The following is a 24717-nucleotide window of genomic DNA, read 5'->3' on the forward strand; positions in this document are numbered from 1 at the left end:
TTGCTTTGACTCGAACTTGATTTGAATTTCACTGCTGCATCTTTTTGCGCAGAATTGTGTACAAAAGGACAAGTCGCAAGACATCGAACGCACCCGGGGTGGAGGTCAGGGTCCCTGGATTTGGACAGACGCACCCTATAGAGTTTCTTGACATAGTAGTTTGCTGACTGGTGAGCAGAGATGGGCACAAATACATCAAAAAGTATTTAATTACAAATTACAAATACTTACTGATCAAATGTATTTAAATACAATACAAAATACTGCTGTGAAAAAAGTACAAAATACAAAAATACAAACAAAATGTAACAGCATTTGAAGTGCATCATTTGAACATTTTAACTACATGTTGTCGCAAACTGTCATAATAACAGATCATTACGCCTGCCACTGGGTGGAAAATTCCAAGAGTCCAAATGTCGTGCAGTGAAAAGGCTGCTTTACATTAAAGGTACAATATGTAGTTTTTTTGCTTTAAAAATAGCAAAAATCACTATATCTATGTTATATATTTTTTTTAGTTGTGTACTTACATTATCCCGACTGTTTCCAACAAATTTCAAACCAGGAGAAATTTGTAATTTAATTCGAAGACACGGACCGTTTCTTTATTTCCATCAATGGCGTCATATCCGCGTTCTCCCTGGTTTCCGCTCGTACTGCCATAGCAACCACAGCCCTCTGATAGTAACCAAGGCGACAGACGTGGACAACTGTGTAGTTCGTAATGTCTATCTGCACGCTGTTGTTGTTTCGTTCAAAAAAGGAGAACTAAAACGAGAATCCTTTTCAGCGCGGTGTTTTCGAGATGCCGAGAGCTTCACGTCCGAGACTTCGACCGCTCCTACATGTACTTTATTAAACAGGTGAGCACATTTACATAAAACTAATCAATGTTATATAGTTCAACAATGATAAAATGTTAGAATATGATCTGTATGTTATTCTAATGTTGCTCTAACTTACTGCTATCTCATACAGACAAACTAACACATAGAATAACATAAATTTCAACACATTCAAATGCAGTTTAGTGTGATAGTGTAATGTTAGACCAAGTGAAACAGCGCTGCGTTACCTCACACGTTTAATTTGTCTAATAAACGGACCTGTGAGTAGTAATTCTGCACTTGCGTGTAGTTCGGTAGAATGAAATGTCCATATTCCTTTTATATCCGCGGGACTCGCGCCGCGTGTGGAGCTGATAGCTGTCTCTTAGCAATGCCGACCTGCTTCATATCACAGTCATGATAAAAACATCGATGTATTTACTCATCCATAAACATTATTAGATCGGTTGGCTTGACGTTGACGACAAGATCCATAATTCTTAGCAAATGTTGCGTCATCAAACTACGCCTTTGTTATTGTAAGAGGTTAGCGACCCCTAGCGGCGAAAAAATTACATATTGTACGTTTAATTTAAGAAACAACCGACTGTGTTTACGTGAATATTCACTAAGGCGGTCATTTTGACATAATTTTGTTTGTCTCTGGCAGTTCCCCACCAAAGTTCATACCTGTCAACGGCCCTTATACTGACACCTACTGGCGTGCGTCCGTGCAGCATCACGCAAAAATAAAGGTTTACAGTAACAAACGCGACTGTTAATACATTAAGCTGCGTTCACACTACAAGTGACTTTGTTGCTACATGTCGCTAGTGGCTTGCGATGAGATTGCTAGTGGGTGTTCCCATTACTGGTTGCCTAGTAATGTTTGTGAGTGACATTCACGGATGTTACTCCATGTTGTAGACAACAAATCCGTTTTTTTGCTGCTACAAACAAACGTTTTGTAAGGAAAAGTCTAAATATAAATGAAATTAATACTTTAATACATAAACTGCATAATATTAAAGATGAACGAGAAACAGCGAGTGATCTTTGCCATCGCGGCTATTTAACTGCAGCAAACGGGCAAATGCCGGTCTATCTGGGTTCACGAAACCATTCAGTCTCGGGGTCAGCATGACGAGTACCACTGTATGTACACAGAGACCTATCATAAATTATAGGACCGTTTCTGACTGCTAAAATGAGTTTCTCATCCAACTTGCCTCGGTCGGCACTGAAGAGTGACGGATCACGTGCGCTCCACTGACTTCACTCCTATTGGTTGTCGCTCCCAAAAGTCGCTCTTCATTTGCATAAAGTTGAACAGATCTCAAAAAAATATTACTGACTTTAATGCATTTAATTGATATATAAAATATCACAAAATTAGGCTATTTATTTAGGATTTTGTGTCACAATTATGTCAGTATAGACGTCGATTCATCTGTCAGTCACTACTGGAGGTGTCACAAGTTCACAACATACGGTGACATGTTCCGCGACTGTGTCAGTCAGGTGTCATGTCAGTGTCGGTGTGTTGCGGAAATATCAATGAAGACCGGAATGTGCCAATAAGCATAATGACATACGCCATTGGTTTGAGTCAGATGCCATGTCACTTAATGTTAAAACTGCTACTGGAAAAAATGTTAACAGGGTCAATAGGATGAGTCACGTCACATGATTCTCTTGCTTCTAGCCAAAAACTGGCAATTTGGTAGTCCTAATTGTATTTAAATGTCTATGGTCCTATTAAGCCTTCCATCTTAAAAATATATCTAAATGACGTCATATGCTCTCAATGACAAATGCAGAACAGTTAGTTCATGCATTCTGACATCAAGGCTATATTATTATATTGCTATACTGGGTGGTTGCCCTGCACGCATAATAAACAAACTACAGCTGGTCCAAAACGCAGCAGCTTGAGCTCTTACCAGAACCAGGAAGTATTCACATATTAGCCCGGTTCTGTCAACACTGCATTTGCTCCCTATTGAACATTGTATACGTTTTAAACTATTGCTGATTACTTACAAAGCACTAAATGGTTTATCTCCCCAGTAATTGAGTGAGCTCTTAACACATTATAGTCCTTCACGTCTATTGCGATCTCAAAATTCCGGCCAGTTGATAATAGAATATCAAAATCAACAGCAGGCGGTAGATCCTTTTCCCCTTTAGCACCTAAACTCTGGAAAAGTCTTCCTTGTATTTTTCGGGAAGCTGACACTCTCTGTTAGTGTAGCCCTCAAAGTTTATTGACAGTTTAAGTTCAACAAAGATAATTTGTTCACATAATGTCAGCATCGTGGAATCAAGTCATTTCCAAGTAACCCAATTAAGAAGTTTTAAAGTGATTTTAATATGGTTCCCTAACTGGATTAATTCATTCAATTTCTTATATTTGTGTCACATGACTGAGTTATAAGATTGTATTAGATTGCTACGAAACTATTAATTAGCAATAGCATATATTAGCATGCTAAATGCTAAGCATGAAATCTAATTGTAATATAAGTAATAAACATATTAGAAAAAAATGGCCATTAATGGATCATTATTGGACAAATATTTAGAAACAAAAATATCTTCAAAATATTAAATGAATATTATTGAACTAAAATATAGTACATTTAATTGATAAAGTTACACTTCAGGTGTTATTAATGTTATCTCTTTATCACTCTGCATGGCATTTGTCCCTCAGTTTCTCCTCAAGTTCATGGGCAATCTTTAATAAAATAGTCATTTTACACACTGTTTACACATTGTTCTCTACAGGTTGAAATATTGTGGAGTCACAGATGAAGGTTGTTTGAGGAAGATCTTGCATTCGTTTGAGAGTGCTTATATTTAAATTTGACTTAGTGATGTTTTTTACCCATGTTTGAATTTTTTAACAAAAAATGATTTGTGATCAAGCATTAATTGACGGACCCCTGCAGTACGGCTGCGGACCCTTGTGTTAAACTGATCTGATCTGAACTGAGAGAGTGAAGAGTGTGTCATTGTTCTCTACAGGTTGTGGGATTGTGGAGTCACAGATGAAGGTTGTTCTGCTCTGGCTTCAGCTCTGAGATCAAACCCCTCACACCTGAGAGAACTGGATCTGTCTGGGAATAAACTAGGAGATTCAGTTCCTCTGCTCTCTGCTGTACTGGAGGATCCTCACTGTAAACTGGAGACACTGTGGTAAGATCATATATGACTCACACATGAAACACAATGTATTTGAAATGTTCAGCCTTTTTCTGCTGCTGTGTTATTGAGCTTATTGAACTGTAAGTGATTTGTAAGCTCACGCTAAATCGGCCCAAAGTCCGGCATCCGACCAGCGCGGAAGGTCTTAACGTGTTACTGTCCTTTTCTCGAGGCAAAGTATTTTTTGATTAAATGCAATACATCTGAATATGTATTCTCTTGTTATTTCATCTGACTCCATGAATGAAAAGGTTTTAATGATATCTGTGGATCATTAATTGTGAGCGAATGTTTGACTATTCCTTTTAACTCTTTAATGCAAATAATGGCAAAGTCAGTTAGAATAATCAAATGTAACAATTTATTATGTCAGGTAAATGTATCATGCCAATTTCTTAATCAATTCAAATATAATCGATACAAAACATCAAATACTCTGGAAAATGAGAAGAGATGCAAACCCAACAATAAGAAATACATGAGGCTGAAGATCTCTCTCTCTCTCTCTCTCTCTCTCTCTCTCTCTCTCTCTCTCTCTCTCTAAGCCTCACGGGCGAATCTGAGGTACAGAAAAAGGCCTCGAATTCCCTGCTGCATTTCATTAAATAGCCAGGACCTCTTTCACTTGGAAATATCTTTTAACAATGGAAATTTGCATTCAGAGGTTACACCTTTGGGTGTAGAGAGACCATTTGTCTAGAGGCCAACCCCTCCTTGTGTGCTAGGTATCCATAAACTCTCAAAAACCTTATTACCTTTTGTTTGACTTATTTGGAAACGAGACATTTGTACCAGTCGCACTGTGACATTTTAATTGGTTCATGTGGAACTGATGTGCATGATTCAATCATTTAAATCCAACACACTTTTTCAGTGCATTGTTTTCTGTATCTTAAAAAGAATTTTGGATTTACTGTAAATCCCTCTGGTCCTCTTTGTTTAGGGGTCACACTTGGCTCCTTCGCGGTCAAAAGTGACCGAAGCCTTAAAATGTCTTTTTTTTGTTGCATTTTTTTTTTTTTTTTTTAGGAAAACCAATGTAATATATTTTTGTTCAATAATATTTTTTTCTTATTATTTCGAATTTAGAAAGGTTTCTATGGTACTACTAAAAAAAATTATGAGCATTTTGTTCCATTAGAATTCATATTTTTATTTTTATTATTATTATTTTTCAATAAATGCAACATTTCACATTAGTGCAGGCCTTTAAAATCCATTTTTTGAAGTGAGAAAAGCGTCATCCAGTGGCGTTAAAAAGTAAAAACTTGTGTAATGTCGTGTAACCGCCTGTAGGCTGTACTGTTGCTCCCTATATAAATACATAGAGAGGCTTTTTGATTCCCATTGTTTTTTTTAGACATGATTTCTCCATTTTATTAGTTTTTTAAAATTTATTTAGATATATATTTAGACATTCTAAAAGACTATTTTTGTCAAGGTTTAGATAATTTTGTTTATTTGCATTATGATTACAATCAAACGATAATGTTTGGTTAGAAAAGGAACACAATGCAAGCATTTTTGTTAATCAGTATTTGATCATTCAAAAAATCTAACAGAATAAGGGATGGATAGTGATAATTCAAAACACTTTATACAGACATTTTGCAATTAATTGGTATTTTATTCAGTTTAATTCTATAAATGGTAATACAACTTCAGAAGGGAACAGCAATTATGATCCAACAGCAAAAATAATAAAATAACAACAGCAAACAATCATTATCAAACTGTAGGTTAAAAAACAGGAATAAAAATTGAATTATATAACTATGTACATAAAAACTGTAATTTATGTATTGTTGCATATGCAGCAGATATCAGGAACACCTACAGTATTAGGCTAAAATAAGACCAAACAATTAATATTAGTGTGTTTGTGTGTGTGAGTGTGAGAGAGAGAGAGAGAGAGAGAGAGAGAGAGAGAGAGAGAGAGAGAGAGAGAGAGAGAGAGAGAGTGAGAGTGAGAGTGTGTGTGCGTGTGCATTTGAGCAAGAGAGTCTCTTTTGTATTTTTTAATTTATTGATTTTCTTTCGCATATTCTCAAAGTTTGCTGTTGCAGTCTTACCAGTTAATTTCTTTGTGTGAGTGAGTGAGTGAGTGAGTGAGTGAGTGAGTGAGTGAGTGTGTGCATTTGAGCGAGAGAGAGTCTCTTTTGTATTTTTATTCATTTATTGATTTTATTTAGCATATTCTCAAAATTTACTGTTGCAGTCTTACCAGTTCATTTCTCTCTCTCTCTCTGTGTGGTGTGTGTGTGTGTGTGTGTGTGTGTGTGTGTGTGTGTGTGTGTGTGTGTGTGTGTGTGTGTGTGTGTGTGTGTGTGTGTGTGTGTGTGTGTGTGTGTGTGTGTGTGTGTGTGTGTGTGTGTGTGTGTGTGTGTGTGTGTGTGTGTGTGTGTGTGTGGGAGGGGGGGGTCTTATTTGCACTCTTGATGTGTTAGAGTGTCACTCCTTCATTGCTGTGCACTTTTTTTCTGCACAGTGGCTGATTTGTAGTTTGTATCACCAAAAGTTTCTCTGAGTTTTCGTATTTCCCATTCATTTCCTGTCGGTCATTTTTGAAGGAACCAAGTGTGACACTTTTTTTTACGACCCTTTACCATATCCGAATCATGTCTATGATTATTTTGTGTGTGTTCACAAAGCTAATACAACAAACATCACCAAGTGTCATCCCATTCCGATTAAATTAAAAACGTGTTTGGTCATTTTTAAACCGAAGAGGATCAGAGAATGTCAACATTGAAAAGTGGAAGATTAATCAATTTATTAAAGAAATTTGAATTATTAGAAACCTTAACATGCCTAAGACTTTTGCACAGGGGAGAACATTTATGTTTTAGGATTAGCATGTTTAATCAAGCATTGGCTCACCTGTGATGTTCACTGATTTAACTGAATATTTATTTAGTAGGCCTATATATTCTAAATAAATACTGTGCATTTGGACTGAAGTAAGTATCACTTGTGATTTATTGTTTAACTGAGTGTCTATGAATCACACATAAAATACTGGTTTTGGTTTTCCTGGTCAAACTATAATTGTACAGAAAATGAGCTCTCAATGAAATGTATTCAATTGTCTCTCATTTGTGTTGTGTGGATGTGTTTAATAAAAGACAAATATGCTTAGTTCCTTGAGTTTTATTTCAATTGTTCTTTGTAAAGAAAAGCCAGTGGTCAAGTGCCTGCAACAAGAGATATTAGACAAATGCCTCATGCAACAAATAAAAAGGAAAAGTTGTCTATCCACTGCCCACCTGTAGGCCTATGTCTCCTCTGTGCAGACTCTTCTGTAGGCCTTTCTGTAGATGTGGAATCCTGCAACTTATTTTGCTGCCATAAAGCATACAAGTATAAATGAAGTAAAGTTATTTATGCACTTGCAGGTAGGCTAGTTCCTCCATATGACAGTTATCTGAGAGGGTTTATTCACTGTCCAGTGCAATGGAAACAAATGGACATTACAAAGTCTTATACTTTCTTTACTTTGGAAAGTTAGAAAATGTCCACTTACTGCACATATTTCAGCACCACTTTCTTGGGAACAGATACAAGTGTTGGTGTATTATGTAAAAGTGCACAAAAGAGGATAAAAAAAATATATAAATATTTTTACATTAACATAAGTTAAAAGCAATTCATCATTACTCAAGATTTAACAGTTGAAATGACTATTCGGCCTTAATTTAATGCAGCAAAAAATATTTTACAGTGTAGGCTACTAAGATCTTTTCTTCTTTTTCCCTCAGCCTTTTACTTGGTTGCTTTTATAAACAGACAACCATTTATTTAACAGTGCCTTTTATAAAAGAGACTATAATATAGGCTAACTAAAAATTACCATTATGTAGAATATTTTTGTACTTCACTTTTATTTGTTTCCATGTTCTAGTGTGGTGACTCTGACATTACAATGAACAAAGTAATTATGCAATTATTAAAATACAAATATATAGGCTAATAACGTGATAAAATACATCTAACATGGCCACTTCTAACGGATTTAAATTGTCTGCTACTTTTTGCCAGCCCTCTCTCCTGGCTTTTGCAGACTTTGAGGTGTTCCCTGGCGTTTTGGTTAAACATTAAAATTCCGAATAAACTTGGACTATTAGTTCTTGCTCTGCTGAGGAGAAAAACTGAGCACGCTCTTTGGCCACGCTGAGCAGCCAATAGCAGCGTTGCTGATCAATGTTTCTACTATCGATACATATCCCCTTTTAACCCAGCGCATGAACGTGCAGTTATCTCACTAACTCAATCCAGCTATACTAATCATAACCGGCAGGTGTGTTCCAAGAACCTAATTAGCCAGATCATGATTAGCACGATGATATCATCTTGGATGTCTCATTTGATCTCGGATGTTCTAAGCAACGTATGAAGAACGGGCCCCAGACCCGAAAACAAGCTAGAGTTTAACAAGCAAAGTTGGTGATCACTGAGTAAAAAAGTTAAAAACTATTAAATAACTAATACATAATATATTTACCAAGGACAAAATATATATGTGTTTATCAGAGAGACAATCTTACCACAGTGTCTCCAGTTTACAGTGAGGATCCTCCAGTACAGCAGAGAGCAGAGGAACTGAATCTCCTAGTTTATTCCCAGACAGATCCAGATCTCTCAGGTGTGAGGGGTTTGATCTCAGAGCTGAAGCCAGAGCAGAACAACCTTCATCTGTGACTCCACAATCCCTCAACCTGTAGACAACCTGTCCCCCTGTGCAAATTGAAAATGCATTCCACCCTGTCACTCACTGCGTGAAGTTGGCCCCGCCCCCTCCCTCCCTCCCTGTCAATCACTGTGTGAAGTTGGCCCCGCCCCCTCCCTCCCTGTCAATGACTGTGTGAAGTTGGCCCCGCCCCTCCCTCCCTGTCAATCACTGTGTGAAGTTGGCCCCGCCCCCTCCCTCCCTGTCAATGACTGTGTGAAGTTGGCCCCGCCCCCTCCCCCTCCCTCCCTGTCAATCACTGTGTGAAGTTGGCCCCGCCCCCTCCCTCCCTGTCAATCACTGTGTGAAGTTGGCCCCAAGCAAATTCCTTGGGAGTCAGGAAAATTAAAGTGCAGAAGAAACTCGTCATACGTCATAAGGTATCCTTGAGAGTTAAACAAATGACAAACTAAAACAATACCCTTTTCAAACCAGCTTTTAAAAAAACACTTTTGTGTTTATACAAAATACAACGGTTATTCCAAATAAGAAAACAGTGCAGAGAGAAGTTGTGCTTGTAGATCAGTTTCCAAGCCAATAAAGCTTGAGCATGAAAGGCAGAAAGTTTCACTGGCAATTTGTCAATTTTATAATCACACATTAGTAAAAAAGAAAGACCCCCAAGTCGGTCAAAAATAAAATTAGGAATAAAATTCCACAAAGAAGGTTTTTTGAAACAAAATTTTAACCCATTAATTTTGAGGGTATTAGTATACTCAATATTGTATTGAGATGATGTTCTAACCTGTGTAGTAGTAGTACTGATAAATAGTAATAAGTAATTATCAATGAATAATTATTTACATAAATGTGAATCTTAAGTTATCCTAGTTTCTCTCTGCATACATGCAAAATAGTTAATTTTACAACATTTTAAATCACATGATTTTAAACCTAAATTTGATGGATTAATATCATGTGGTCACCGCAAGTATTATTATTTTTTTAATGCGTGTATACAGAACATTTTAAAATTAAGCCATTTTATTTTATTCAGGTCATATTTGCTGTTGAGTGGAAGCAAAAATGAGTCAAGTAATTGTCTCTGTAATGTTAATCCTAAAGCTACAATACAATATGGTCTGTAAACAACTTTACCAGTACACATTCAAGGGAAAATGCAAAAATAACAGCATCAAGAAAAGAAATCTTGTCAGATGTCAAAAAAAAAAAAAAAGTGCATAAAGATATTTTGTCTGGTAAGAGTTCCTTCTTTAATGGATTTAAGTTTAAAATACAAACTGATCACATCACTGATCAACTCTCTTCTAGTGCGCATGCATATATGACGTCACCAACACACACCACCGCGCATGCGCGTAACAGCGTCCAGTACGTGTTGGATCTGATCCAGCTACGTCATCGTGCTACAGGCTGCAGAGAGGACTTCTTGAGAGTAGTCGAGTGCAGGCGGGGAGGAGCTGCAAATGGACACGTGAAGTCGGACACTTTCTGGTTCCCGTAGTGACCGCTCACGTGGTGTTTGCATACTTTACCACAGCTCTTGAGAAGCTGCGCTGGCTGAGTTCTCCGGCTACTCTCGAATCGCTCTCGCGGTACTTTGATGGCATACGTCACAGTCACGTGGCGTTGGCGCTGTATCAAGTCGGACAAAATTTCTAACCGGCATGCACTGCTTCAAGTCAGCCGCCGATCGGTCTGCGCAGAGCTGCATGAAGTCGAACAAGCCTTGTGTGAAGTTGGCCCCGTCCCCTCCCACCAATCACTGTGTGAAGTTGGCCCCGCCCCCTCCCCCTCCCACCCCCACCCTGTCAATCACTGTGTGAAGTTGGCCCCGCCCCCTCCCACCCTGTCAACCACTGTGTGAAATTGACCCCGCCCCCTCCCACCCTGTCAACCACTGTGTGAAATTGACCCCGCCCCCTCCCACCCTGTCAATCACTGTGTGAAGTTGGCCCCACCCCCTCCCTGTCAATCACTGTGTGAAGTTGGCCCCGCCCCCTCCCTCCCTGTCAATCACTGTGTGAAGTTGGCCCTGCCCCCTCCCTCCCTGTCAATCACTGTGTGAAGTCGGCCCCGCCCCCTCCCTGTCAATCACTGTGTGAAGTTGGCCCCCCTGGTGACGTCATCGTCTGTAAGTCCTCCTGGGAAGTCGTGTTTACGGCAGTGCGTTCAAGTCGCTTTCGTCAGAATAAGATGGCGCTGTACTTTCTCTTAATTAATTACATATAAATACAGCAAGGTTCTTAAACTAGTTCTAGAAAATGAAGAACAAAGAAATGTGCATCAGGTGTACTTTGTTTTTTTATATTTTTTATTAATTTATGAAGCCACTGCAAACTTAAAATATGTTAAAATATGTATTCAATTTACATATTAAAACTAGTGTATGAAATGGCAAATGTAAATAATATAATTGAATTTTAATTTTGTACCAAACGTTGCACAAATGTAATGGAAAACATACATTTAAATACAGAAATGCATTGCCATTTTACATATTACTGCCCATATGTAAAATGGAATATTGCTGCCCATATGCTTCCATAGAACGCGAAACAATGATGATGATAAATAATAACAGAACGTAGGCACCAACGTTGTGGATATACTTATCCAAAACCTTCCATAACTTTTCAATTAATTTCACATTTATTTGTATAGCGCTTTTCACAATACATATTGTTTCAAAGCAGCTTTACAGAAAATGCACATCTACATTATAATTTAGAGTGATCTGTTATCAGAGGTGACTGTGTGCAAGTTATGTATTTCAGAAATGTACATACAAATCACACAGTTAGCTAATAATGTAATAATATTTTTTTTTAAATAAATTGTATTTAATTTATAACTGGCACTAATTCAGAATAAAATAGTCGGATGACAAATAAATAAATGACGGACAGTAACATACGTAAAGTATTAACATAATTTTATTATGTAAGCTTTATTTTACACCTCAAACGACAAGGAAATTTATAGTCATATTTATAGTGCTAATATTAATTTGCGAGTCCACAAACTCATTCTCATCCCAAATGGCTTGTGTCTGCAGAGCATTCACAGCGTACAGTATACGGACTGAATGCCCCTGACCTGAAGCTTTTATTTCAAGACCATTTTCATGTGTATCACTTATTTCTATTATTTGCGTTGCCTTAAACTTCATGCTTGCAGTTTAACACATAAGTGTTTATTACCACAACAGTAAATAAGTGTCTTTAGAAATGTTATAATATATATTATAATGAAAAAGACTAATAAAATTGTCTCTTCATATTAAATGGATAACAATTAGGGCTGGGAATCGATTAAAAAAAATTAACTAATTAATTGCACAATTTTCTGTAATTAATTGCAATTAATTGCATTTCCTCCAACTCCAAGCTTGTAATCATCAATAATTAAACTTAGAATCACCGGAAAAAAAGGAACAGAAAATAGCCCTATATTAAAATAATATTAAACATCAATAGGCAAGGCAAGGCAAGGCAAGTTTATTTATATAGCACATTTCATACACAATGGCAATTCAAAGTGCTTTACATAGAAGAAATAAAAATAATAAAAAGAAATAAGAATAATTAAAACAGTTTAGAAAAATAAAATGAAATACAGTACAGTACAGTCGGACGAACAGCGGCACAGTGCTCATTCAGTAAATGCATAGCTAAACAAAAGTGTTTTGAGTCTGGATTTGAATGTGACTACTGTAGGAGCACATCTGATCTCTTCTGGAAGCTGGTTCCAGCTGCGGCTGGCATAATAGCTAAAAGCAGACTCACCATGCTTAGAGTGAACCCTTGGTATTTCTAGCTGATATGATCCTAATGATCTGAGTGATCTGTTGGGTTTATATTCAGTGAGCATATCTGCAATGTATTGAGGTCCTAGGCCATTGAATGATTTATATACCAGTAATAATACTTTAAAATCAATCCTAAATCTAACTGGGAGCCAGTGTAAAGACCTGAGGACTGGTGTGATATGTTCATATTTTCTGGTTCTGCTCAGAATCCTGGCGGCAGCGTTCTGTATGAGCTGCAACTGTCTTATGGTCTTTTTGGGAAGGCCAGTGAGGAGTCCATTACAATAATCCACCCTGCTGGTGATGAAAGCATGCACAAGTTTCTCTAAGGCTGCGTCTCATTTCTCTGTCTTACCCCTTACTCTTACCCCTTCCCCTCGGTTTTGCGCGTTCATGTGAGGGGAAGTGGTGTCCCAATTCTCATTTTGATTAAGGGCTAGGGCCAAGGCGTAGGGCTACATAGCCCTTGAAACGAAGTCTGCGGAGGACCACACTTGAAAGAGAGGGGTAGGAATTTCTCAGAAGTGAGTCGCACAAATGTATGTATTTTCAGCAGTTTAATGACACTCGTGTTTTATGATACCTTTAATAAAACGTTCAAGCGGTTTTAATTGTAATGTTTTTGTTTTGAATCACTAGTTAACCGCTAGCTAGCAGCTATGCGCTATTTGCCGTTTGCTAATGTTTTGCTTGTTATGGTGTCGCCGGCGCCGCCGTTAAAATACAATGAAACAATGTCTTTGACTGATGGCACACAAGCGTGCAAAGATAAAGAGAGACCAGGCAATCGATATCACAACCCGAGATGACGGCATCTTCGTTTGTTTATGTCAACGCGTATCGCATTCGCCTCTGTTGACGTAGCAGCCAGCTAGCGGAAAGGGAAGATGACGCAAACGGTAATCGAGTGGTGTCTCATTTATTAGAGAAACGTTCTTCCCCCTACCCCCCTTCACTCGGTATCGAAGGGCAAGGGGAAGACGCAGACAAAGGGGTAGGGGAAGGGGTAAGACAGAGAAATGAGATTGGCCCTAAGTCTTGTCTGGAAACAAAGCATCTAATTCTTGCAATATTTTTCAGATGATAGTATGCTGATTTAGTTATTGCTTTGACATGACTACTGAAACTAAGGTCTGACTCTAGTGTCACACCAAGATTTCTGACTTGATTTTTAGTTGTTTGACCCCTGGAGTGAAGGTATGCGTTCACTTTGAGAACTTCATCTTTGTTTCCAAACGCAATCACTTCAGTTTTGTCTTTGTTTAACTGAAGAAAGTTTTGGCACATCCAACTGTTGACTTCATCAATGCATTGGCACAGGGAGTCAATTGGGCTGTAATCGTTAGGCGATAGGGCTAAGTACAGCTGTGTGTCGTCTGCATAGCTGTGGTAAGCAATTTGGTTGTTTCTCATTATTTGGCTCATTGGGAGCATATACAGGTTGAACAGGAGTGGCGCAAGAATTGAGCCTTGAGGGACTCCGCATGTCATGGATGTCCACTCAGACTTATGGTCTCCTATACTCACATAATAACCTCTCCCATCTAAGTATGACCTGAACCATTTTAGGACTATCTCAGAAAGCCCCACCCAGTTTTCCAGCCTGTCAAGAAGTATGTTATGATCGACAGTGTCAAATGCAGCACTGAGGTCGAGTAGTACCAGCACTGATAATTTGCCTGAATCAGTATTTAAGCGAATATCGTTTATTATCTTTATGAGCGCTGTCTCTGTGCTGTGGTGCGGTCGGAAACCAGATTGAAAATTGTCAAAGTATCCATTTGAGCTTAAGAATTTGTTCAGCTGATTGAAGACAACTTTTTCTATGATCTTGCCTATGAAAGGAAGATTTGAGATCGGTCTATAGTTGCTTAATATGGTCTTATCCAGATTGTTCTTTTTCAGGAGGGGCTTGACAACTGCAGTTTTCAGGGAGTTTGGAAAACTCCCAGAGAGAAGTGAGGCATTTACCACTTCTAGAAGATCTGCTTCTAAACTGTTTAGCACACTTTTAAAAAAAGATGTGGCAAGTGTGTCAAGAGCGCATGTTGATGTTTTAAGGTGCTGTACGGTTTCTACCAAAATTTTGCCATCAATTTTATTGAAATCAGACAAAGTTACTACTTTTTCAGGTGGTCTGATCTGTCTGACTCCAGCGCAACTCAATGATGTGCTGATCACCTTTCTGATATTATTGATTTTGTCAGAGAAGAAGGAAGCAAACTCACTGCACTTGCTGTTTGAGAGCATTTCACTGGGAATCTGGCTTGGGGGGTTTGTCAGTCTCTCTACAGTAGCAAAAAGAGTGCGTGTGTTGTTTAAATTGCAGTTTATAATATTTGAGAAGAAAGTCTGTCTAGCTTTGCCTAGTTCCATATTGAAAGCATGAAGGCTGTCTTTGTAGATGTTATAATGGACTACAAGTTTTGTCTTCCACCACATGCGCTCTGCTTTTCTGCATTGTCTTTTCATATTTTGCACTGCTGTTGAGTTTCTCCAAGGTGCTTTTTGTCTGCCACTCTTCTTCCTGACTTTCACAGGAGCAATATCATCAATTGCACTTTTAACTTTTGAGTTAAAAGAATCAAGGAGAAAATCAACAGAGTCAGCAGATATGCTTGGTGTTAAGGATATAGCCTTCATAAATAGTACACTAGTGTTCTCATTTAAGCATCTCTTCTTGACAGACACAGATCCAGCTTCAGTGGCAGGAGAGATCAATATATCAAAGAAAATACAGAAATGATCAGACAGTGCTACATCCTTAATAACAATCGATGAAATGTTTAGACCCTTACTGATAAGTAAATCTAGAGTGTGTCCATGATTGTGTGTGGGGCCATGTACATGCTGAGTCAGATCAAACGTTTTTAAAACAGTTTTGATTTCTTTTGCCATATTGTTTTCTGCATTATCTATGTGAATGTTAAAATCTCCAGCAATGGCAAAACAGTCAAACTCTGAGGTAATTGTTGATAACAGTTCTGTAAATTCCTCAGCAAAGGCTGGAGAATATTTTGAAGGCCTGTAAATAATGATGAGTAAAATGCGTGGAGCACCTTTTAATACAATACCCAGATATTCGAAAGACGAGTAGTTCCCAAATGATACGTGGGCCCTGGCGTTGTGGCAGAGGCCGAAGAGCTCTCACAGAGGCAGGGGGAGGGTGAGCTGGGCCTGCAGGCTTTGGTGGGAGCGGTGCCCTACGTTTTTTGGTTGATATCTGGGGGCTTGCAGCAAAAGAGTGTGATAGTCTGGTTCCAGCATGCACTAGTTCTTCCATTTTCTGTGAGAAGCACAGAAGTGGAGTTGGTGGCGAGAGAGAGAAGGTGTCTGGTGAAAGGGGCTGTTGCTCTGGTGTTATAGGAGGCTGTGATATGCTGTCCTGGCTTCCCTGGCTGTTTTCCAGGAAGTCGTCCTTGGGTGCTGAATCTTGGAGCAGTTCTAATATGTCTGTCTGTGGTGAGCTCTGTGGGCAGGGCTCAGCTGAGATGGTGTCCGTGAGCAGAGGTTGTTGTGGCTCAGTGGTGTTATCATTGTCCTTGTGTGATATGTCAACATCATGTCCATTCTGAAGTGAAGTCCTGTGGTCATTCATACTGTGTCCAGGTGTGTGTGTGCCATTCTGATTGAGTGGATTGGCACACACTGCAGAAGGATGATTGAGGGAGAAGTAGATATTGTCCTTTAACACTCTTGAACCAAGTTTGTTTGGGTGATGGCCATCCCGATGAAATAGTTGTCTCTGACTCCAGAAGAGATTGAAGTTGTCAATGAAGTTTACTCCTTTTATATTGCAGTTTTTTTGCAGCCATGTATTAATCCCAAGCAACCGTGAAAACCTGTTTGTTCCTCTTGCTGGGAGTGGTCCACTGATGAATGTCTGAACTTTCAGTTTTTTAAGTGTTTCAAAAAGTTCATTGAAATCCTTCTTAAGGAGTTCTGACTGCTCTTTATGAATGTCATTCTTCCCCACATGAATGATGAGTCGATTTGCAGTCTTATGTTTCATCAGAATGTTCTGAAGTTCCCTGTTTATATCAGAAGTTGTTGCTTGTGGAAGGCAGCATGTAGTTGTGTCCCTGCTGCTAATGTTTCTGATTATGGAGTCCCCCACTATCAGAGTCCTGGGCTCGGCTGCGCTCTGAGCTGAGTGCCGCTGTCTGCTCGACCTTGAGCGCCAGTTAGCATCAGTGTTAGCTACTGGCTGATACAGTCTGTGTTCGATCACATTCATCACGTTTGGGGGTTCCTCATTTACATTCATTAGTACTTCAAATCTGTTCTCAAGATGTATAGGTGTTGGTAGGAGACCAATCTTTGCAATCTTTGTCAGAGCTGTATCTGGGGTAGAGGATATCAATATATCAATGTATTATTCTTTTTCAATAATCAATAAACATAATCAATTTAAGATTTTTTTTTTCCATTTTTTCTTTTACTAATTATAAAAATAAACTATAGTCCTAAAAAAGCTATTATTACCAGAGAGCATGTGATCAGAGCAGGTAATTTTAAAGGAATAGTTCACCCAAAAATAAAAATTCCTCAAGAATTTTCAAGTTGTTCCAAACCTGTATGACTTTCTTTATTCTGCTGAACACAAAAGAAGATATTTTGAAGAAAGTCGGTAACCAAACGACTGATGAAGCCCATTGACTTCCATAGTAGGGAAAAAAAATACTATGGAAGTCAATGGGGACCAGCAACTGTTTAATTACCAACCTTCTTTAAAATATCTTCTTTTGTGTTTAGCAGAAGAAAGGAAATCATACAGGTTTGGAACAACTTGAGCGAGAGTAAATGACAGAATTTTCATTTTTGGGTGAACTATCCCTTTAACATTGCTGCCCAGCAATAGAGCTCGGGCGTAGATGTTATGGAATGGTGCATTGTGGGTAACGGCGGCCATTTTAGAGGCACCGCAAAAGCCTGTTTATAAGATATTAGCGTAGCCGGCCGGTATCCAGAAAGAGTTATGGACCGTGACACAAAAAAGTTGGCTATACCATATACGGACAAACTTCATAATGAAGCCAAACAACGCTACTTTAAAAAAAAAGTTGATTATAGGCGGAATCGATCCCTATGAACAAAGCCTGGAGTAATATGAAAACTTACCAAGCCTCAGTTTCCCTGGTATTTTCTCCTATCCAGGGCCGGATTAACAATTTCATGTGCCCTCGGCAACAACATTCACACACACACACACACACACACACACACACAAATTTGAATTGTTTATTAATAAACAAGTGGGGGGGGGGGGTTTGTCAGTCGGCTGCAAAGATGAGGTTGACGACTGGCGATCTTCGCTGTAACGTTAGTGAACGCGCCAGAGAGAAATGCACATTGCATACGGATTAACGTACATAAGCAGAGAGCTGTCTGTTTTCTTTCGTTTTGAATTGTTTGTTTAAAAGTAGACATTTCTATATAGATATATTTATTAAAATACAAATTAATGCAAAACGAAATTAACTTTAAAGAAAGGCTTTGTGCTTTCTGTTTGAAGTCTCTGCTCCGATCAATTTAAAAAATTGTCACTGGATGCTCACTTGCATTTCACAAATGAATGAGTGCAAGATCTGCAGATCTACAAAGTAAACGCGGAGAAAACAATCGTTCGCACCGTTAACCAAGCATCAGCGGTGACACACACACTTGTCAGATTCTGTGAGCTACGAAGCTTGTCTATGCGGGTTTGTTACACGAGTAATTTATCATACGTGCAATAATCCACTGTTTTCGTCCGGTAGCTGCTAGTATATTGACGACCAGCGGCGACCCAAGCCATCCGACGAAAATAGGGAAAACTAATATGATTTATGAGGCGTTTGCCCTGTCGATCATGAGACCGATTACAGCAGTTCACAATACAGCAATACTGAACCATTTTCCCCAAAATAACCTAAATTAATGACCAAATGATCAACGTTACCTACTGCCTACTATACAGTACATCTACTTCCGTACCGTGATTCCCACAATGCATTGCGGCGTGACGCAACGATCCCGAGCTCTATACTATACCAGCTCAGCAAACAGAAGTCTACAGAGAAAGTTCACCTTATTTGAGCGGACTTTGCTTTTCCAGTGCGTGATCGGTACATGATTGGAGCGTTTGGTCCGTGAACGACAGAGCAGAACATGCAGCGCAAACACGGAGTCGAACATTGAGCAGAGAGCGCAGCGCGCCGACACCTATGGCCGACACACACACGCACACGCACACACACAGAGACAGACATACGGAACGGAGAGTGCGGCCGCGCACACGGAGGGGAAAAGACCCGCTCTCATGAAAGGCGAGAATGAAACCCGATCCCCATATTTTCGGCATTTCAATAGCAGCCGCAACAGGAAATCATTAAAACGAGGCAAAAAAAAAGTGCTGCGTTAAATGCGTTATTTTTTTTTAACGCCTTAAACATCTCGAATTAATCGCAAAGATTAACGCGTTAATTCCCCCAGCCCTAATAACAATATATGTCTGGACACTTGAAAAATGTGTAATAATGGGGCCTATAAAACTTAAACATTTAATGATTTATAAGCATTTCACATATTTCTACACTAATTATACAAAACTATTCTGCCAGTGCACCATACTGTACAAATGAACTAGATCAATGTTCATTCTTGTCTGAAACTTTGGAGGAGACAAATATGAAACCACCAGTATGAAGGGCCGTATAGGAAACAATTATTGAAAAGCCTCAACACTAGTGAAACAAAAAACATTGATCAACCTTGGTGAAATTCATTCATACGCATTACTGAAATAAGAAAAGATTTCGGTAGTTGATGATGGCTAATTTCCCTTGAAAAGGAAGTTGTGTGTCCGCACTTCTGTTTAATTTGGCGCGTCTCACAAACTCTTTTAAGCAATGTCGGTTAGTTGTAACGAGTTGTATGGGAAGCCAAACACACCAATAGTGGGACGAAACGGAGCGGTGTTACAGAGCTCATGCCGTGCTGACATCATCGGTGCGGCTCAATGGACCGAGCTGTGTGACCGACTCGACATCGCAGGGAGGACGTGTTTGCTAGCGAAACCGAATGGACAGAGCAAACTAATCTCACCAGCGCGGCGCTGACCATGTTACTTTATTCATTACTGCTCTGCAGAAGTTCAGGTGTTTTCCCTGCATATAAGATAATGAAGATCAGCATGAAGTTATTACATTTCTTTTGCTTATTATCTTTCATATTAGTACATTAGTAGTGTTAGAAAAGCTACTTTGAAGAATTGTATTTTTGTAGCCACGGAAAGAGCCGTTCAAAGCAGAAACTTCAACGATTAAGGACTGTGCAGTGCCGGGGGAACTATAGGATCAGATTATTGTTATTAAATAATAATAATTTAAAGGGACTATGTGTAGCTTTTTAGGTATTTTATTATCTAAAATCAATATTTTTATTCATAAATATGCCCTCAATGGTGTACAAATACCTATGCCAATGATCAGACTAATCCTCGTAAACGAAGAATTTATTATCTTTATATACATAGGAGAGGTAGGTCCACGGAGGCTTCCATGTAGTTCCGCCATCTTGAAAAACTATAATAGCAGAGAGGGACAAAAAGTACTAGGCCAAGGCGTTTCCACAACGCGTTTCGTTCAGAGCCAGCGTCACGTGACTGAAGCCAGCAGAAGCGGAGGAACAGAGCAGTGAGAGGCGCTTGTCACTGCACCGGCAAGTTTAAAAGGATGCACTGGCACTGCACGGTTATTTATACACCGTTCATTCATACATATGCTGAGTCACAGGATAAGGAGTCCTTGTCGTCGAAAAAGTCCAAAATAGACCGTAAAAGGAAACGTGACCGGAGATTACAAAAACAAGGGTTAATGTCGGGATAGCTAATGCAGGAGAAAGCTTTCAAAAGAGACCCTGAAGTTTCCTGCTTTCTTCTCGACAGGTAAGTCAATGTTACGGTCTTAATTACAAGCTTTTTTCCATTGCTTGGTTGTGTACTTTATTATATAGACAGTCGAACATTTATAGTTAAAAGTTAAACAGGCTCTTTGATGAATAGCAGCTATTGAGTAAAGTAACGATAGAGAAGGCTCTGATGATGATGATGATATCTAACAATGCACGTACTTCAAAAAATATAACGAGTAAAGAAGGCATTACTACTAATTACCATAGTTAATGTTTTTCACAGTCAGTAATTGATAACTGTAACATTCTTTTTTTCGTTGTTTCAAGTTTCAGTTTGTTTTAAATAACAAACCTGTTCACCCGAAGAAAAACTCGAAGTGCTATTATAAGACATCCTGTCATAGCTTTTTAGTACATAACGGCAACCGTAGATGCAACGCGCATTTGAAAAAGTGAGGCGCTGGAGAGCATTATTTGTTTGAATGCAAAATACAATTTCACCACTAGATGGGAGAAATTCCTACACACAGTCCCTTTAAGTAATTTTAGTAATATTCGTTTAACACACTGCCTCGCCAAAAAAAAAAGTCACTGTTTGGATTTAAATAGGCAAATGCTTAAAGAGTATATGACTGGATCATTGCAGTGATTATTATGTTTCTATCATGTTATATGTTTGGGAACAGTTCTTTTAATCCTAATTGATGGAGAGTGAAGCTTTTCTGAGAGGTGCAGACATTTATGGTCAAGATCTTGTATTGACAATGCAAGAGTTAAACACTCTGTAAATTCTCCTCCAGCACATCCCATAACTTTCAATTCATTTAAGGTCTGGATTCAGAGATGCCAATTCATATGTGGAAATTATGCGCCTCCCAACTATTCTTTCACAGTTTGAGCCTGATGAATCTTCACATTGTCAATCCTGGAATATGACCATGCTGTGTCTTCCTACATAGTTGTTTATTAAGAAATGAAAAGCTTCACACTCCATCAATTTAGGATTAAAAGAACTGTTCCCAAACATATAACATGATAGAAACAATAATCACTGCAATGATGATCCAATCATAAACTCTTTTAAGCATTTGCCTATTTAAATCCAAACAGCGACCTTTTTTTATTTATTTTTTGGCCATGCAGTGTATTTTAAGGAAATAAGGGTGATGTATTTAGTCCCTATAAATGTTTTTAATATTTATTCTTTAGTATCAGTTTTCATTATTGATGAAGTTTTGCTAACATAATTAATATTGTCTAAACAGTTTGGGACACTGACCTCTCTTCTATACTACTGCTGTTGCATCTGATCCCACCTTCTGCCCAAGGCCGGAAGAGACCAGGAAAGGTGTCTGCTTCTCAAGCAGAGAAACATCTTGTTGTCTTCAAGAAGGTTGGTTTTTTTTTTTTCTTCAATCATAAGTTTTCTTTTATTTAACATAGAAGAGTGATGGTTCTCTTCAATTTGCTTGGTGTTCTCAGAGTGGAACAAACATTGAGGAGCATCTTCGAAACATCACTGCTAGTGCTCAGCCCTATCTCCTGGCTGTGGGACCTCAGAAGAAATCAGTTCACCAGTACTTCATCATTCTCGATCAGCATGCCATTCCATGCAAGTCAACCTCTTCTCTTGGTGCCTTTGACGAACTGTTTAAGGCACACTTTGTTTTTGGTACCTCTTACAACACTATGCTACACAACATGTACACTTTCATTCAGACCACTGTGTACAACATAGATGTTGGCAAAGTGAAAGAGAGTCCTCGTGTTGCTGAGGTCAGAGCAAGGCTGCTTAGTTAGGTCCCTTACGTTTTTCTGCCCCCATGAAGTGTTTTGTTTGTCAAGCTGATTTAAATGGTTCTAAAATGCTTCTTAGGCACTTCAGATTAGTTCATGGTTTTGTTCCTGGAAAGAATCTTCGCCTTAAATGCATAGAAGCAGGTTGTGGTTCTGTGTTTGGTACTTTTTCAGGTTTTAGGAAACATCTGCACGCAAAACATGCTGAGCAAATTGACAGTGAGCAGAATTTTGACACCACTGATAGCCATGAGACTGCCAAGGCAGATGGACAAAGTAGTGCTGAAATATTTGATCAGATTGGCAGTGCCGGAGAGGTGGCCACAACCTCTGAATTGTTAACGTCAAATAAGAGCACTTTCAATATGTGTGCGTCTGCTATTGCTCAACTAAAAGTTGCTGGATTAAGTCAATCTGCTATAAATGGTTTTGTTTCATCTATGGAGGAAATGGTTTCTGAGGTTCATAGTCAGGCCCAGGATGCAGCTTTGCTCTGTCTGCCTTCACAGGACACTGCTACTAAAAGAAAAATAGAAAATTCATTTCAAAATTTGGAAAATCCATTTACTTTGTTAAATTCTGAAGCCAAACGAAAGAGACTCTTTATGGAAAAATGGGGAATTATTGAACCAAGCGAAATTGTGCTTGGCACAAGATTTGACAGCAGGAGAAATAAAACCACAGGAACATTTGATCAAGTTGTTGTAACCGATAAATTTGCTTATATTCCCATTTTAGAAACACTAAAGGCAATTTTACAAAATCCACAACTTGCTGATTTGTTTAAACCCAGACATGTTCCAAAGGAAGGCATTTATGTTGACTTAAAGGAACACTCCACCGTTTTTTAAAATAGGGCTTATTCACTTTCTTTCCTACATTTAGATAGGTGGGCAAATGCATTTTTGTCTCAGTGCATGCATTGTTTTAGTTTGACAGGGTCGGCGCTAGCTTAGCTTAGCATAATGAATGGAATCCTTTGTTGCCAGCTAGCATGTCCTGAGTAAAAGTGATATAAAAAAATTTAAAAACCCACCTAATTACTTCTTGTGGCCTGCGTATTCACAACAAGTACAAATAGTGATGCAGATTAACACTAGGCGATTTCCTAGGCAGATATTGACTTATATATTAAGGACTATATTAGGGCGAAGCACAGGCGAAGCACTGCTACTTGGGTGGATATCTCTGCGCCCAAGTAGCAGTGCTTCACCTGTGCTTCCCCCTAATATAGTCCCAAGTCAATATCTGCATAGGAAATCGTCTAGTGTTAATATGCATCGCTATTTGTACTTGTTGTGAATACGCAGGCCACAAGAAGTAATTAGGTGGGTTTTAAAAAAAATGTATATCACTTTTACTCAGGACATGCTAGCTGGCAACAAAGGATTCCATTCATTATGCTAAGCTAAGCTAGCGCCGACCCTGTCAAACTAAAACAATGCATGCACTGAGACAAAAATGCATTTGCCCACCTATCTAAATGTAGGAAAGAAGGTGAATAAGCCCTATTTAAAAAAACGGTGGAGTGTTCCTTTAAGTGATGCAGCATATTTTAAAAGTAATTATTTATTTTATACAGAAAAGGATGCCTTACAAATTCAGCTATTTTATGACGATTTTGAGACCGCTAATCCTTTCGGATCTAAAAGGGGCATACACAAATTGGGTGCCATCTATTTTACATTAAGAAATTTCCCCCCAGTTTTTAACTCCTCATTGGTGAATATTCATTTATGTGCCCTCTTTCATGCACAGGATATTAGGCGCTATGGTTTTAATTCTATACTTCAGCCTCTAGTTAACGATCTGAAAGTACTTGAGATTGAGGGGGTTAAGAATCAAGTGACTGGAAGTTGTATTAGAGGTACTATTGTTCAAGTCACTGGAGATAATCTGGGCTTGCACAGCTTATTTGGGTTTCTTGAGTCATTTGGGGCTCGATATTGCTGTCGTTTTTGTCTTCTTGAGAAAGATCGCTTTCAGTCTGTGTTCTGTGAAGATAATCCTGAGGTTGTACTAAGAACATCTGAGATGCATGCTCTGCACTGTGAAACTTTACAAACTAATTCTACACTACCCCATGTTTATGGTGTCAAACGGACATGTTTGTTAAATTCACTCAAGTATTTCAACACAGCCAACAATTTCGCTGTAGATATAATGCACGACATTCTAGAAGGAGTTGCTCAGCTAGAGGTAAAACTTGTTCTGCAGTACATTCAGCGTAATTTTCTGAGCGCTGATGATATTGCTGGTAGAGTACATGCTTTTGACTATGGTTACAATCAGCAGAGGAACCGTCCTCCAGTGGTCAAATTGTTCGATGGAAGCAATGATTTGGGTTTAAATGCAATCCAATCTTGGTGCTTGTTGCGCAATATTATTTGGTGATTTAGTCCAAAGAGATGATAAACATTGGCATCTTTTGCTTTTACTTTTGCAGATTGTCAACATTGTATTTTCACCAGTCCTAACAGAAGGCATGA

The 24717-nt window shown here is 38.7% G+C and overlaps 1 protein-coding gene and 1 long non-coding RNA gene across 3 annotated transcripts in view; both read left to right on the top strand.

Annotated features, from left to right (window-relative positions):
* Window positions 1-5392, top strand: part of LOC309502032 (ribonuclease inhibitor-like) — a 116664-nt gene extending 111272 nt beyond the window's left edge. Inside the window, exons 2-3 of one of the 2 annotated variants that reach the window (XR_014207068.1) lie at window positions 53-170; window positions 3861-3964. Coding sequence is in view for 1 of the 2 variants with exons in the window: in XM_082174357.1 (XP_082030483.1) it covers window positions 3861-4031; window positions 4586-4649 (235 nt within the window). In the remaining variant the exon portion in view is untranslated. Of the gene's footprint in view, window positions 1-52; window positions 171-3860; window positions 4032-4585 lie in introns of those variants that run through there. The other variant, XM_082174357.1, reaches the window with a different exon arrangement.
* Window positions 5393-19037: 13645 nt separating this feature from the next.
* The window catches only part of LOC309502060, a 37268-nt gene continuing 31588 nt past the window's right edge, over window positions 19038-24717 (top strand). The window contains exons 1-2 of the long non-coding RNA XR_014207111.1: window positions 19038-21824; window positions 21914-22043. This is a non-coding gene — a long non-coding RNA (uncharacterized lncRNA). The remainder of the gene's footprint in view (window positions 21825-21913; window positions 22044-24717) is intronic.

This window comes from Leuciscus leuciscus (assembly GCF_965113295.1).
Source record: "Leuciscus leuciscus genome assembly, chromosome: 6".
Taxonomy (NCBI): Eukaryota; Metazoa; Chordata; class Actinopteri; order Cypriniformes; family Leuciscidae; genus Leuciscus; species Leuciscus leuciscus.